The sequence below is a fragment of the Hesperophylax consimilis genome, chromosome 22 (assembly GCF_061612785.1).
Source record: "Hesperophylax consimilis isolate HC1 chromosome 22, BYU_Hcon_1.0, whole genome shotgun sequence".
NCBI lineage: Eukaryota > Metazoa > Arthropoda > Insecta > Trichoptera > Limnephilidae > Hesperophylax > Hesperophylax consimilis.
This window is the reverse complement of record NC_142857.1, coordinates 22,252,420-22,268,947: the sequence shown is the minus strand read 5'-3', so window position 1 is coordinate 22,268,947 and position 16,528 is coordinate 22,252,420. Positions and strand designations below refer to the sequence as shown.

The 16,528-nt window shown below is 37.0% G+C and overlaps 2 protein-coding genes across 3 annotated transcripts in view; one reads left to right on the top strand and one right to left on the bottom strand.

The window, feature by feature from the left end:
* Positions 1-16,528, bottom strand: part of Smr (nuclear receptor corepressor smrter) — a 608,275-nt gene that overhangs the window by 423,946 nt on the left and 167,801 nt on the right. The gene's annotated exons all lie outside the window — the stretch shown is intronic.
* Positions 9,634-16,106, top strand: LOC149413248 (uncharacterized). Its single transcript, XM_089645649.1, has 3 exons — positions 9,634-9,939; positions 10,033-10,136; positions 14,655-16,106. Exons 1-3 carry the CDS (start codon positions 9,702-9,704, stop codon positions 15,159-15,161), a joined length of 849 nt encoding a protein of 282 aa, XP_089501775.1. The 5' UTR covers positions 9,634-9,701; the 3' UTR covers positions 15,162-16,106.

Sequence of the window (16,528 nt, the reverse complement as noted above, 5' to 3'; positions counted from 1 at the left end):
TATTTTGCTGTAAATTTTTTAACTGTTTTAATGCTGGTCTGATTTTAATACAGAACATTTAAATAAATTTGTTTATTTCTAATTTTACCAATACATCGTATAAATTTTATAGTATAAAATTACATAACCTGTCAATGGAAAAAAAAAAAAAAATTAGATTAGGGTCGCGTACTTCAAATATATTCGTACCTTGGGTCGCCAGCCAAAAAGGTTAAGAACCACTGATATAGATAAAGGTACTTGGTCGAAGCCTCTATCAAATGAAACTCAGTAAAGGCGAGATGTTTTAAAAACAAAGTCAGGAAGTAGTTAGGTACAGCATTGAACTATTAAAATTTTAACAATTAACAACATGTTTTAATATCTATTTATTCCAGTCCATTTTTTTTTACTTTTACAATACATACACACTTTGTTCAATATATTATTGTAGGATTTGTATATATTATATACTTGATTTGTATATTTTTCCTTTTGGTTTCACAAATATATACATATATATGTCTCAGGATCATTAAAAATAAACATTTGCCAGAAATTTGCCTTTCGAATGAACACTATTACGACATAGCTAAAAAATTTTAACAAAAGATAGCCATTTTAAATAAACAATTATTGAATAAAATAATCTTGGTACCTAATTTATCGCTTGTCTGAATCTTTCCAATACCAGTTTACAATCAGTTCCAATTTTTAAAATCAAAGCAAATCCATATTCTAGAGTTCATTGAACCAGAGTTACGGATACACAGACAGACACCACTGAAATTTGTATTTTTAATAACACAAAAAATAAAAATAGTGAACGATAATTAAAATAAAACTTTAAAATAAAACAATAATTTTTACTTACAGTAGGTACCTAGCGCCTACAAATATGAGGGGCTAAAATAAAAATATAAAACATCAAAGAATTGCGATAAATCGTTGAGATTTTACATAAAAACCGTTAAACTAATCGGCAATATCTCAAAATGCCAACGTGTTGATTTTTAAAACAAGATCATGAAACAAAAGAAACATAAGAATTGAACATAAAAATAATAAATCAGTAAGTTTTTTTTAAAATTCTGAATCCGAAAAAAAAATGTACAAATAGGCATAACAGTCAAAAGAATCATAAATAAACTCAAAATATCTTCGTATTGAATTTTTTAAATCAAGATAAAACATAAAAAAAATGAACATAAAAAAATGTAATATTTTTTTTTTAAATTGCGAATTGAAAAATTAAATTATACAAATTGTTACAAACAGTTAAAAGAATCAGCAATATCGCAAAATCCCCCCGTATTATTCATAAGACATAAAAAGCATTGAAAAATAAAATCAGTAAGATTTTTTTTCATTCATTCCGAAACGGAAAATAAAATTTTACAATCAGGTATAAACCATAGAGTTATAATACAACACAGTTATAATACAGAGGTATCTTTTTGTAAAACAAGAATAACATTAATAATAATAATAATAATTTATTCCAGGATGTGGGGAGGATAGTGCAATCCCACACGTCCCATATAGTTATACATATATATAGTTATACAAATATTTAGTAAACAATACAACACATTTTAAATATTCAAATGTAAAATATCTTGATACCCAATAATATATCCATTATTCGAGTCCGAGATTGGAGTTTAAGAATAAAATTTTCTCAAATTTTTGGGTAGATAGTCTATTCCTCTTCTCGGTGAGGATTTGTCCAGCTTTCGAAAATAAACGTTCGCAGGGGACGGAGGTGGCTAGAACACAAAGTCTCTTCATTGCTAGCTGGTACAATATTGGATAAATATGTTTACGTTCTTTCCACCATCTGAGAGGGTTTTCTCTTCTGTCAAGGATTTTCTCATCAACGTATTTTTCTAGTTCAGCTGTAGATAACGTGGACACGCTTTGGGGCTGTGCCGAAAACTGAACTTTCTCATCAAAACATTTGTACAGTAATGACTCTATGTCAGTACTAGATTGGGATGGTAGATTTCTTTCTATTACTACTTGTTGCTGGGAAACTTCGGAACTATTGATAATATGTTTTATGTCTTCGTACGTTTTTAGGTAAGACAAATCATCTGAAAATGCGTATTTTTTGAATCGAGGATCCAAAAATGATGCCTGTGCTGCTAAAGTATTCTGAGCTATAAAATGAAACCTGCTTACAAGTCTTTCTTTCAAAGTAATTGTCATTTCTTGAGCGCCTGCATGTGAAGCATCCATGAGTTCCACCATCATCTTTTCGACATGTTCTTTCATTGCCGTGACAAATATAATGGTTTTTGAGATACTAATGGTCTTTTCCGCACAAATGGCTGTAGTCACTTCATCGAAAATTTTTAAAACTTGAACACATTTTCCTATGACCTCCCATTCGATAGATGTTATAGTATTGTATTGGGGCATCTCAACTGCTAAAACCGATACCACTGCATTCTTAATAGTTAATATGCGTTTGAGCATGTCGTATGTGGAATTCCACCTCGTTGGACAATCTTGTTTTAATTTTAAGAGGGGTAATTCCATACGTTCTTGTGCAGCGTGTAACTCTGCTTGTGCGTGGGAACTTTTCTTGAAAAATTTGACAATGACCTTGACTTTATCTAGAATACCTTTGATCTTTTCTAATCCTGCCTGCACAACCAAATTAACGCTGTGTGCAAAACACGGGAAATGTTCCCATTGACATAATTGGACTGCACGGGTCATGTTACTAGCGTTGTCTGTTACTGCTGCAATTACTTTATTTTCTAACCCCCATTTGGCGACAGTTTGACGCAAAAAAAATGATATGTTTTCAGATGTGTGACGGTGATCAAATTGTTCACATCCCAATAAAACCGAACTCAATTCAGTTTCCTCATTTACGAAGTGACATGTGACGCTGTAGAATCCTTGATTCGTGATTGATGTCCATCCATCTGTGGTTATGCAAACATAATTAGCTTTAAATAATTTTTCCTTCACTATCTCTTCAGTTTTCGCGTATAGCCGTGGGATTATACTGTTAGAAATTGTTTTTCGAGTTGGCAGTTTGTATCCGGGGCATAACATATGTATTAATTTTTTGAACTCCACATCCTCTACTATACTAAATGGTTGATATTCTTTTATTATTACCCTCACTAATTGCTCATCCAACTGCTTTGATCTCAAAACCGAGATAGGTCGAACAACATGAATATAATTAGCAATACTAGCTTGTGTTTGACTAGTTGTCGCCGTTGTCGGTGCTTCTTGAGTTCGCCGATTTATATTTTCGTGTTCTAGAGGCTGAAGCGGTTCTTGATGTATACAAGAGACAGATGGGTCTTCTTGAAAGTTTTGTACAGTTAGACGGGCATTATAAGTAACATTCGTTAATAAAGGGACCGTTGGGTGCGTCCTCTTCAAATGACGTGATAGATTAGCAGTGCCGCCACCACGATAACTGATGTACTTGTGACAGTAAGAACACTTAGCTTTCTGTTCTACTTCATTAGGGCTGTCGAAATGCTTCCATACTTCACTCTTCTTTGCATTGTGTGGAGGCATATTGTTCACAATGTACGCAACACGGAGTCAGTTACAAGACAAGCGCTCACCGGGTACGGATTTCCAGCGATAACTGTCAATTACCTATGTAATATGTTCTGTAAGATAGGTCAGTACTGCACAAATCGTTCTGGAAAAGAAATAAATAGCAACTATCAATGATGTAACCTTTCATCGGAAAGTAGGGTTTTGTAAGGAACATAGACTATATTTAAATATCTACCTCGTCACAACGTTACTTGTATCTGGATCGAAGAAAAAAAATAATGCGAAACATTGCTTTTTTCTTATCATACCTCCCCTATTTATTTATTCCTAAAAATATATTTATAATCATATTATGATTACGTTAAATTTCTTAAAGTCAGGTATAAAGCAACCTTGGGGAGGTTTTCACACAAGCGGCGCTATAAAAATAGTAATTTAAAAAATACTGCCTTTCACAAGAAATGTGGGAGAATTGAAAAGAAAAATAATACAGGCAGATTTGGGAGCAAAACTAAAAACGCGAATACTTAGATACTTTCTAAAACAGCCATGAAAAATATGAAAAAGTAAAAAATGTTCCGCGAAATTATCACGTGAAACACACGAGAAAACGCATGCTAAAAACCGGCACACAGCAAAACACACGAGACAAACGCGTGCACACTGCACAGCAGACCTCCCACCGCGCCGTGGAGCACGTGCAGTCGATATGATTTTGTGACAAAATGAATATTATATTCCTCTCAGCGTTTCCCAAACTTGTTTCCGCAGTCCTTTTGGTTTTATTTTTTTCACAGATCCACAAAATTTTATTTCACTCAATATTGACGTATTGTTTAAATAAAATCTAATTCAGTACCTACACATTTTAGAACCTACCTATTTACATTAAAAAAACTAACCTTAATTAATATTTTTTAAAGGAATGTAAGACAGTATAAATATGGAGAAAAAGTGCACGGCGTAATGCACAAGATTATGAAGTTACCGCTTCATCGATATAATAAGTATAGATTAGCCCTCCCATACCTAATTTCAATCCAAAAGTAATACCACCTAACGCGTCATTTCATAATACTACTAGGTACCTACCTACCGATCGAGTTCCGTCGCATCTGTTGCGTAACGTGGTTTTTTTCTTAGGAAAAATTTAAACATTTTGATCTTTTGTTACTTTTCTTTGTACGCTGCCTCGGATCTATCTGTTAGGTACATCTATTTTTGAAGTATTCATATAACTGATCAATTTGTTAATAATAAAGTTTGCGATAGCCCGTACCTAAAATACTACGGACTGCCTCATGTTTGTGTTTGAAAAAAAAAGATTTTCACAAAACTAGCGATTCTGTTGCCGCGAACTTACTGGAGGACAAATTTGCTCCACACAGACCAATAAAAGGTAAAAAACCAATGCTTATTGTGATCTTTGGACTGCGAGAAAATGCACTTTGTTTTTGATAAATGTTTACGTAAACCAATGTTTTTGGTTCGGGTGGCATTTTTAAGATCACAGGGCTTGTCTAGAGATACTTGGTCGAAGGACCGCTTAGATAGTTTGGACATGAAGAGCGGAGAAAGGTGTTTCAGGAGATTATTAGATTAGTGTGTGTGTAATATGGAAGATTGATTTGCGGTATAAGTCAGGGAAGACAGAGGCCATTTCACAACCACCTGAATCAAATTCCTAAGATTATCTTTATTTAGTACAGGATGCACATAATGTTGGATATTTGGCATAGCGCCGTTTTGTGAAAAAATCACCTTATGGGCGCTGTAATATGTCATAGGTATCACAAAATGAGAGTCGTAATTCATAACAGAAGACAATAATATTTTGTTATGAGATGAAGTTAAATGTAAAATAATAAATTAATTAGAGTTTTTATTTTATCCAGACTCCAGACCCACCATTTGGGAAACGCTGTAACAAACAATCGGCTTGGCTGCAACTCCCGAATTATCTGATTTAGCCAACAATTTTTTTAAAAATATGTAAAAAGGGACGAACAATGGGCTTGATTTAAGGTAATAACTTTCGGATGGCTGAGCCTTCCAAGGTTGTTCCTTCAAAATCCAATGAACTTGTTTTATCTGTTTTCTGTAGTCGTTGTAGTTATTAACAGTGACAACAAAAAATACAATATTTACAATGAAGTGTTATGGATATTATAAATAATAGGCAAGATGCTTTTTAGTGGCTTGTGTTTTTTAGAAGATAAATAAAAACATCCACTGGAGCGCTTTTCGTCAAATTTTTGCAAGTATTGCAATATCTTAGTAGCACCTCTAGGTACATCCTAGAGTACTTAGTGAGTCTAAAAATATTGGAAAAATGGTCAAATCTAGGTGAATTCATTGGCTATAAGCCGCAATAATCATTTCTTATTGTTTCAATACTAATATTTTGAGGAATGCTGTTAATTGTATCGAATGGCAGAATTGATTGCTGAAACAGAATTGATTGATAAAACTATCGACAATACTAGGGTAAGAATCAATTTTTTTTAAAGTGAAAACCCCAGTCACAGCCTAATTTTTATACACCTAATTAAATTAAATATTACTTAACTTATTTTTTTTACATCACTCAAATAATTTATTGCTATTATACATGTCAGTCGATATTATTATTTAACTAATTAGCTCATCGGTTTAGAAAAGCAACTCATAACCCCAAATAACTCCAATAAGTACTAGATATTAAACAATAAACAAAACATCCACTTACTGTAAAGCAGGTAAACAGAAGATGTCTTCACCACCAGAACTTACCACTCACTGCAGGACTCGCGAGGCCGGTGGTGGAGGGAGGCATTCGGGTTCGAGACCCCGAGTCCGAGTTTTCTGGGAGTTGTTGATTAGAGGCATTCGGGTCCGAGTCCAAGTCCTTAGAGGCATTCTCGGGTCCGGGTTCTCTGGGAGTCGTTGATTGGAGGCATTCGGGTCCGAGTCCCAGACCGAGTTCTCTGGGAGTGGTTGGTTACGAAAAGGAGTGGGAGTAGGACCCGCTTCCCGCAAAGGACTCGGGCTCAAGGACTCAATCCGGCTGAACCTACACATCGCTAACTTCCATCAGTTTATCTCTTCAGAGTACATACCTAATTTCCCGGTTTTGCGATAATACTGAGTTCCTAGTACATAGTTCCGAGTTCTGATAGTCGCGCACGAGATAAATTGAGACTAAAAAATCGACCACGACACGAATGACCTATTCTCGAGATAAATACCTAATGCTTTTAATATACACACTGTTGTTATCTTCAATTGTAGTCTTCTGCAATGCAGGCGAAAGTGTAACAAAATGAGTCAAAATGGAAAAAGGACAAGTGTTACAGTAGGTTAGGATAGGTAGGTTGAAATATCACCAGGTCATTTTTTACGTGAATATAACACAACTCCAAATTGCCCAGAACCAGTGGAGTTGTTGCATCATAAATTCGGGCTATGTTACGAGGCCTAATGGAATAAGTAGTGGAAGGAGTTGGGGAAGAGAGGGTGGTAGGGAAGTACTACTACCCACTACTAAGATCTTGGTCTATAAACATAGATACTGACTTATAGTGATTTATTTGGGGTATTATGCCGTGTTCCCCTACCTCCTTTAGCCAACATTTCGGACAGCTGTCTGAAGAACTAAATAAGCTAAAGAAGGGGGTAGCGCAACACGACGTGTTACCCCAAAAATAAATCACTATACATAATACTTTTGGCCGTAAAATCTCAAATCATATAGCTAATGACGTTTAACGCAACGTTCAGATTCTAAATGGTGGTCTTTCGGTCAATGCTGGGGTAAATATCCCTGTGAATACATTAATTTAAAAAAATATTAAAATTCATAGACTTCAGATTTGAGGAAAAACGATAAAATTTGTTCTAGTTTAATAGCCAAATTCTAGATTATTAATTTAATAGCCAAATTAATAATCTAGAATTTGGCTATTAAACTACAAATTGTTGGAGTTTAATTTGGCTATTAAACTACAACAAAAATGATAAAATTTGTTCTAGTTTAATAGCCCAATTCTAGATTATTAACTTTTATATTAGTGTCGTGAAAAACCGAAAACCCCAACCAAAACATAAAGGTTATTTAGGCGGGCCGGTATTTTGCATTGGTGGCTCGCCGCCGCACAGTGGGCTGAAAATCGCCTTTCATAGACATAGAGACTTGAATTTTCAAGGGTATTTTTTTGGCTAGAAATGGATTCTGCTGATCATATTACTATGCTATGAAATTTCGTACGAAGCAATTGCGTGTACAAATGAAGGAGTTATCATTTTTTTAAGAAAAATTTGTATGGCACTGACATTAAAAATGAGGCTATCTCTGGAATCATAAGGTTGGCCATACTATCCTTACACACAGATATACTACTATTTATTTGTATTTTTTGACATACTTAGTATTGTGGCGCAACATGCGATTTTTTTTTTAAATCCTCAAAGTTGCGCCACAATTTATATTTGTGTTAGGTCTATTGTGTCATTTACGGAACTCCTAAATGTTGACTTGAGGTAAATGGGGGTCCGCTCGTATGTACCCCCATTTGAATCTCGATCTCGATCAGTTCGTACGGATGACAACGGTAGTCTGTTATGGCGATGAGTCATGACTCATTTTGGGAACCTCTGGTCTAGAAGGTGGCGTGGGGCGTGTGGTAAAACACGTGGGAAGGGATCGAACAAAGGGCTTGACGCAAAGAAAGGACGGCCAGACGGCCGAGCCCTTCGACGCGGTGTCTTCAGTTAGTACGGATGACAACGGTAGTCTGTTGTGGCGATGAGTCATGACTCATTTTATTAAGAGCGAGAGTCACGGTACCATTGAACGGGAGCCGTGAGCTCAGAGCGTATGAGCAATGAGCATACTGCGCTCGCCCGATACGGCTCCCAGCTCCCCAGCGAGAGCGTATTAATGATCGCACGACTCTTGCTACCAGTACACCGTCTCGTCCCAAGAGACAACGTAAGATCCTAGGTAGTTAGTAGGTGTAGATACGTATATTCAAGTCCAGATGTCGGACTCTCGGACGGTTCACGTCTCTGAATATGTAATATCAATTAATACTTGGATAATTTTAATTGCACTATTTTGCTAACTAACATATGTTTATTCTATTAAAAATTATTATTTCTTATTTATAAGTATCACTGAATCGCTGACAGCCCTGAATTGTTAATGCCAAGTTGCGATGCCTACTCAGCTATTCCGAGTACAATTACTTTTGTGGGTAACAATAACTCACCTCGCCTCATACTTGGACTTATGACAGGTCTTATACAAGCCTAGTATAAAGTAGCTCAACTATTGTTACACTAATATATTTCTTTTGAATTGTGCATTGTCTTAGTGCACTTATATTAATAACTAAACTTACCTTTTTAAGCTGTCGTACCCTTAAATTAAGTATACCATTCCTAAGAGAAAGCCCAGTTATATTCAATTTTTCAATTAAGTCCTAAATCCTGTATCTAAATTTCGCCAATAAACAATTAGATAATGTTAATTAAGTGTTAATCTCAAGTGACCTACCAGGTAAGTATTGTACTGTATATTTTCTCCATAAATAGTTAAGTAATAACGTAGATCACTGTAGAAATGTATTATAAGTTTGTACAGAGCCCTTGAGGTGATTTTGCACAAAAACGGCGCTATACAAATCTTAAAATTATTATTATTATTATTATTATTAACTGCATCACTTGCAATAGTGTTTTTGTTTATACATAATTGCTCTTTAATTTATTGCTATTATTATCCTGTTTACCACTGTACGCTTGTATTTGGATGATCACTGCATTGTAAAAACCATTACCAAAGATTTATAAAAGAGTTACCGTTCAATTGAGCCGTGATGGTTTTCCGGGAGTCGTACGAATAGGGTTCATCAAAAAGAGTTATTAATTGTGCGGCTCGTTCGTGAACGACTCGTCGCTAGTCCGTAGTAACTAATACAGGGGCAATGCGGGGCTACAAGCACACGCCTCGCCCCGTCAGGATATCCCTCGGACGCACACTGTCTCACAGTCGACGGCGCAGCAACAACAGACCGAGCCGCGTATTCTTGTACATAGGGCGCGCTCAAACTCCCGCCTCAGTGCGAGCGAAACACTCAGTCCGAATAGTTCACACGCCTCGCGCGCTCTTGTTTGATAAAAGTGAAAACAACATAAATACAATGATCAGCATAGATCAAAAGCGCAGTCGAACACTGATCAAATTATATAAGAACCACAGCTTACTGTGGGACTCTTCTCACGTGCATTACTTAAATAAGAGGATCAGACAGAACGCATGGGAAGATATTGGCCAGAGTTTGAATATATCGGCCGCCGAAGTTAAAAATAAAATGGCCTCACTTTTAGGGTCTTACAGGCGTGAAAAGTCGCGACAAAAACAAAGCCATTCTGTTGGATGTACGCAATACTATTTCAATTGCCTATTCTAAACATTAATTACTTTTTTTTCGGTGTCTTATTATTAATTAATAAATTGTTTTATTGTTACAGGGAAAAAGGAGGTTTACGTTTCCAAATGGTTTGCCTACGACTTGTTTAGTTTCATGAGAAACAGAAATAATCCAAATAACACGGAAGGTGACGCAGTGGAAACTGTAAGTTTTTTGTCATTATCATTTGATATAATGTTTGTCCTATTTAATACATCGTTTTGCCGAGATACATATCATTAACCAGCACTCGGTTTATATCAATTCCTTACCGACCCATGGGACGACGGTCTCAGATTATTACCACATTGACATTTTTAACTCGACTATACGGGACATAAAATGAAAATCCATCGTACTGAAACTAAAGCAATCAATCTACCTTCCCATTAACTCATAATCCTTTGTTTCCCCCGCCCTCTCTTTATTGAACTTGATATCTCCATTGCATCATTGATGTATAAAATTATTATACGAGTCAGTGAATATTATTACCTGTTTGAATTATATTATTGTTTTAAAATTGTATGTCAAAACCTAACTAACTAACTAACTAACCATCACGCCGTTTCCCCGCAGGGGTAGGCAGAGAGGACGGACCGCCAAACAACTCGGTCTTGGCACACACTCCTTGCCTCATTCACATTCATACATCGTCTCATACATACTCTTCTATTGTTCTGACTCTTGACATGGCCCGACTCAAGTATCTGATTCACTTGGTCGTGCCATGTCTTCCTCGGGCGCCCCCGACTTCTGCTACCATTCACAATTGCATCGTATATTCTCCTTACACTCCTTTCTTCGCTCTACATGCCCAAACCATCTAAGCGTCCCTTTCTTGATCTTACTCATTACGCTTACATCAGCCTTGCACTCTTTGCGGATATCCACATTCCTCACACGATCATACATGGTTTTACCACACATACGCCTCAGGGATCTCATTTCAACAGCATTCAATCTACTTTCATCCTTTCTTTGCCAGTTCCATGCCTCACTTCCATACATCAGGGTAGGTACCAGCACTCCATTGTGGACTGCTAACTTCGCTTCTTTGGACAATTTTTTGTTAGCGCCAACTGCGTTCAGTCCTCCATTAATGGAGTTACCTGCATTTACTCTTCTTTCAATATCTCTGTCAGCCTTCCCATCACTCGTAAACATGCTTCCTAAATACACAAATTCATCCACCTGCTCCAAGTATTCCTCATTCACAGCTATATTACACACTGTTTTCGTACTTTCTCTTTCAAACACCATTACTTTAGACTTACTTACATTCATCATTAACTCATTTTTCACGCATACTTCGTTCATCCTAGACACGAGAGACTGCAGATCATCTATACTATTAGCAATCAGCACCGCATCATCAGCGTACAACAGGCAACATACTTTCAGATTACTCAAATTCGCGCCCACTCCCACATCTTTCAATTCTTGCATACAATTATCCATGTATAGATTGAATAACCACGGTGACATTACGCAGCCTTGTTTAACACCTTTTGTGATATCAAACCACCCCGTAAAACCACCGTTCACCCTAACACATGCAACGCTTCCCTCATACAGAGACGCAATTGCCTGAGTCAGATTCGCATTCACTCCATACTTGGACAACACCTTCCATAGCTTTTTCCTGTCGACTCGGTCGTATGCTTTTTGTAGATCTACAAAGGCACAGAAAAGTTTCTGGTTTTTTGCCAGAAACTTCTCGGTGAGCATACGCAATGAGAAGATCTGGTCCATGCACCCCCTTCCACTCATAAAAGCACCTTGCACATCCCATATTTTATCTTTTGTTTCCTTTCTTACTCTTTCAATCAAAATTCTACCATACAGCTTGCCAACTGAACTTAGCAGGCTAATAGCCCTATGATTCCCACATTCCATACGTGACCCTTTACCTTTGTATAATGGCATGATCACTGCTCTTCTCCAATCTAAGGGCGTGTAACCTTCCTTTAAACATTGGTTAAAAAGATTGCACAACCATGTGAGAATTATACGGCTACCTCCTTTAAAATATTCAGCAGCAATATTGTCGAAACCGACAGCCTTACCATTCTTCATACACTTAATTGATCTTTCTATCTCATCCATGCTAATTTCGGTAACATTCAGTCCATCATCGTTCATATCTGATTCGCCGCTAGAATCACTGTCACTCACTTCGCTTTCAAAGACTTCCTCGAAATACTTCATCCATCTCTCTTTTATTTTTTCCTCATTCGTCAACATTTTTCCATCTTTCGATTTTATTACTTTCATGCTTCCGGTTTCAGGGCCACACCGGGACCTTTTGACTTCCTTCCAAAACAACTTAATGTTTTCTTGGAAATGGTTTGTCATTTTCATTCCTTCTTCCTCTTCCAGGCGTTTCTTTCGTTCTTTCACTCCAACTCTTACTTTTTTCTTACATTCCTTATATACTTCTTTCGCTCGATCCTTCTCTTCGCTGGAAGCACTGCCAGCCGCAATCAGACATAACCATGCTTTCTTCTTCTCTGAGACCAGTGCTTTAATATCATCATCCCACCATGCATCACCTTTCTTTCTACCTTGCGTACTTATTCCACACACCTCTCTAGCAGATTCACAAAGACTCACTTTTATGTGGTTCCATGTTTCGTCTATGCTTAGACCATCCATTTTTTTCTCATTCAATCTCATCTCTGCACAATTCACATACTTACTCCTCTCATTATCGTTTTGTAGTTTTTCTATTTTGATTCTTGTTGGAGTTAGTACCGTTTTCACTTTAGAGCGCCAACCGCGAAAGAGGTTTACTCTCGACACCACCAGAAAGTGGTCAGTTTCAACCTCTGCCCCTCTGAAAACTCTCGTGTCCTCGGTAACGGCTCTCAACCTAGAGTCAATTACTACAAAATCGATAATTGACCTCTCATTTCCTCTTTCCCACGTATATTGGTGGATACCTTTATGATCGAAAAAAGTATTGGACACAAAAAGGTTCCACTCTAAACATACTTCAAGTATTCTGTTCCCGTTGTCATTCGTTCTTTTATCCCCAAACATACCTAAGGCCGATTCAAATCCGTCACGTCTAATTCCTACCCACCCATTCAAATCGCCTGCCATTATAATCCTTTCATTAATATTTTTCAGTCTCATCACATCATTCACACCAGTCCAAAAATCATCTTTCTCTTCGTCACTCTCAGAATTGACAGGGGCATAACAAACAACAAGAAACACCCTTGTCAAACCGATTTTGAACCTAATCCACATTATTCTCGGACTTACACATTCATACTGCAACATACATTCAATCATTCTGGGAGACAGTAGTGCTGCAACACCCTGACACGCCCTCTCTGTATCTGGTCTCCCAGACCAAATGACGAGCCTATCGTTATGCTGCATTGTACCGCTCCCTTTTTTCATACTCTCTGTTACACAAAGTATGTCCAAACATTTGCTAACCATCGTGTCACACAATTCATTCATCTTTCTTTCCATACCTCCTCTAATATTCCACGTACCAATTCGACATTGTTCGAGTTCCTTCCTCCTCTTTGCGCCACCGAAGGGTTGGCGATGTGATGGATAGCGAGCCTCATCGACACCTGTGTCGGCCATTCCCTTCTACAAACTGCTTATCTAGTCTAACATAATGAGACTTAGGTATAAATCACTAACATACAAATTAGTATAATATTTAACTTAATCCTAACGCCATCAAAACTATTCCAGATGTCCAAATGAAAAAACTTAATTCTAAAACAAAAAGTATTATAATCACTATAACAATACACTAATCACTGCATAATTGTTTGTACTAGTTCATATTGGCAGAAGACAAAAGACGCGGCTTCATTTCGATTTCGTCCTTCCTAGGGCGTAGGGGCACGGGGGCGGTGCAGCGGGGGTGTAGAAATTGCCAGATGATTGTTTTTTATGGGTCATCTTGTAGGGGCGATGGTCGTGAGCGAATCAGTGACCGACCCACGGACAGGTCGTATAGCCGACAGACTCTGACGTCTATAACGGAGCCGGTAAAGGTAACGGCGAGCATGGTGGCGGCAGCGGGGGTGGAAATATCGGTATGTGACGGTCGATGAGGTCTCCACATCTGGTAGAAATTATCAAATGCCAAACTCGGGCTCACTGACACTGCATTTTTTTGCGGCACCGGGGGTTGACGTATCGGTACGGGGTGACGAGAGACACGGGTAGGTTGCTGCGACCGCCGATGAGATGTCCACATCTGGTAAAAATTCCGGACTCGGGCTCACAAACACTGAATTACACTATCCCTTGGGATAAACAATCTTGCTAATTATTCTTAAACTCGTAATTCTTCCACACCTGTCACCGTAAAATTATTATATCTGCACTAACGTAACTGACAGACAATAAGGCACATTTACGTGTATTTTTAACGGCGGAATATATTAAATATCCCTATAAATTAGGGAAGGATAGTGAGACCGACGAAGAACACGTCAGGCTGTCCCGAGAGCCCGACCTAATTGTCGGATTTAATATATTATAAAGAAAAGGTATAGATCACGAACACAACACAAGATTTTGTCAAAATGAAAGTATGTCCATTCCAAAAATTACTAATAAATACGGCCAACAATCATTTACTTGGAAGGGCGTTATATGTATAATTTTGCAGCGTATAATTTATATTGTTTTACATTTTAGATTTTGCCGGAAGAATCTAGCCAGGATACCACAAATAATACCACGAACACCATGAACAACACTAACACCCCCAGCACCACCGACAACCAAAAAAGAAAAAAATGGATCCAAGAAGACTCGGATCCATTGCGATCAGCTCCTGTCCCGTCATTCAACGTCCCCATTCTCAGACAATCCAGTGCGGGTCCCTCCAAAGATCCATATTACACTTACGGCCAGCATATCAGCAACGAACTCCGAAAGTACGACCCAAGAACTTTGGCACACGTCAAAAATGCAATCAACAACATTATCTTTGAAGCGGACATGGGGAACTATCAAGATCTAGTCAATGGACAGTACATTCCTCCAGGTTATATGGCAGTCATCCCTTTTCGTCAGGCTGCCAGGAGCCGGAGCCCGCCGGCTACTGCAGGCCTCTCGGTGCAGTCACCGCGAGATACGGATTCACCGCAAAGTGAACAGGACATAAAAGAAGTACTGATAAGACACAACTTTAAAGTGTAGATAGGTTGAGTAAGTTTGAATAACTAGAATATGTCGTAAGGATTGGTGAAGAATTGCAGTCGCTGATTGAGGGCAAACAGTTATTCTTGTATTGAATTTTGTTCACATTTCAGTAAAGTAACTTCTATTTTTTATTTTGCTTTCTGTAAAACTAACTACGTGTGGTATACGGAACTTTAAGGTTATGTGCCTATTATTTTGTTTATTGATTTGCTCATTTGCTGTATTCTTCTTTCGTATGGTGGGGGAATCAGGGGGACATCTGGATGCAAGCCAGTCTAGGGCCTCAGGCGTCGCACATGTGAACATATTTGAAGGTATTGATAAAACGTTATTCGCTTTTTTTCTTGTATTCAATATTTTTCTTCCACTTACGCAGGATATCCGGGGTTAAAGTGCACTAACATCGGAAGGTGATTTTAAACGATGGTAGAAGTAAAAAAGATTAAGCTAAAAGTAAAACTTCTTCGAATTTCCAAATATCCCATAAAAAAATATTTTTCAATAAACAATTCAACTTTTGTTTAACCCTAAAACAACCTTAAAACGTTGTAATTTAGAATAAAATTAAATGTTATAATTTTACTTCCTCCCGAAGAAGTTGCGCTTTAACCCGAACCCCTTGTATATACAAAAGGTAAATTGACTCCCTGAAATTGAATAGTAATATTTATTTTACCCATAATATACGTTTGCTTAATCTATACCATCTAGCATTTAAAAAATTTTGTCATATTTTTTCTAAAACTAATTTTGTAAAATTAATCTTTAAAATTGTGTATTACGTTTGTAGTTAATTTGAATATTGAATAATGTTAATTTGTATGTTGAATTACGTTTGTAGTTATTTAATAAGACTTTGAATATTGTTTACACATCGTCTTTTAAGCATTATTTTCTTTTTGTAAATACTTACTGCTCCCATAAACCAAAACCTCCTAGATCACAAGGAACCTCCAAAATATGTATTTTTATTTTTTTTTTCATTCATTAAAAAAATTCATTAAAAAAGATGTTTTAATAAATAAGAATAAATTGGAAAAAAAAAATGTAAACGATTTTTTGCAAAATCCCATACAAGTTAGGAGGCTGCTTTGAATGAGTGTCCCGCCCTTGTGATCTAGGAGGTTTTGCATAAACACGAGCTCCTGGAGCTCACCTTATACATATACTAGTAGATTAATAAGGATTTTTTACTTTATTTATATTGCAATCTGTTATAATTTGAAATGTTATATTATTTTGTAATATAATAAATATAGCTCGGGTACCCTTCTATTATTTTTAAGAGATGCAATGTTTTTAATTACTGTTATTGTATGCATTATAAGAAAACATCACTGATAAAGAGTCTTAAAGGTAACAAC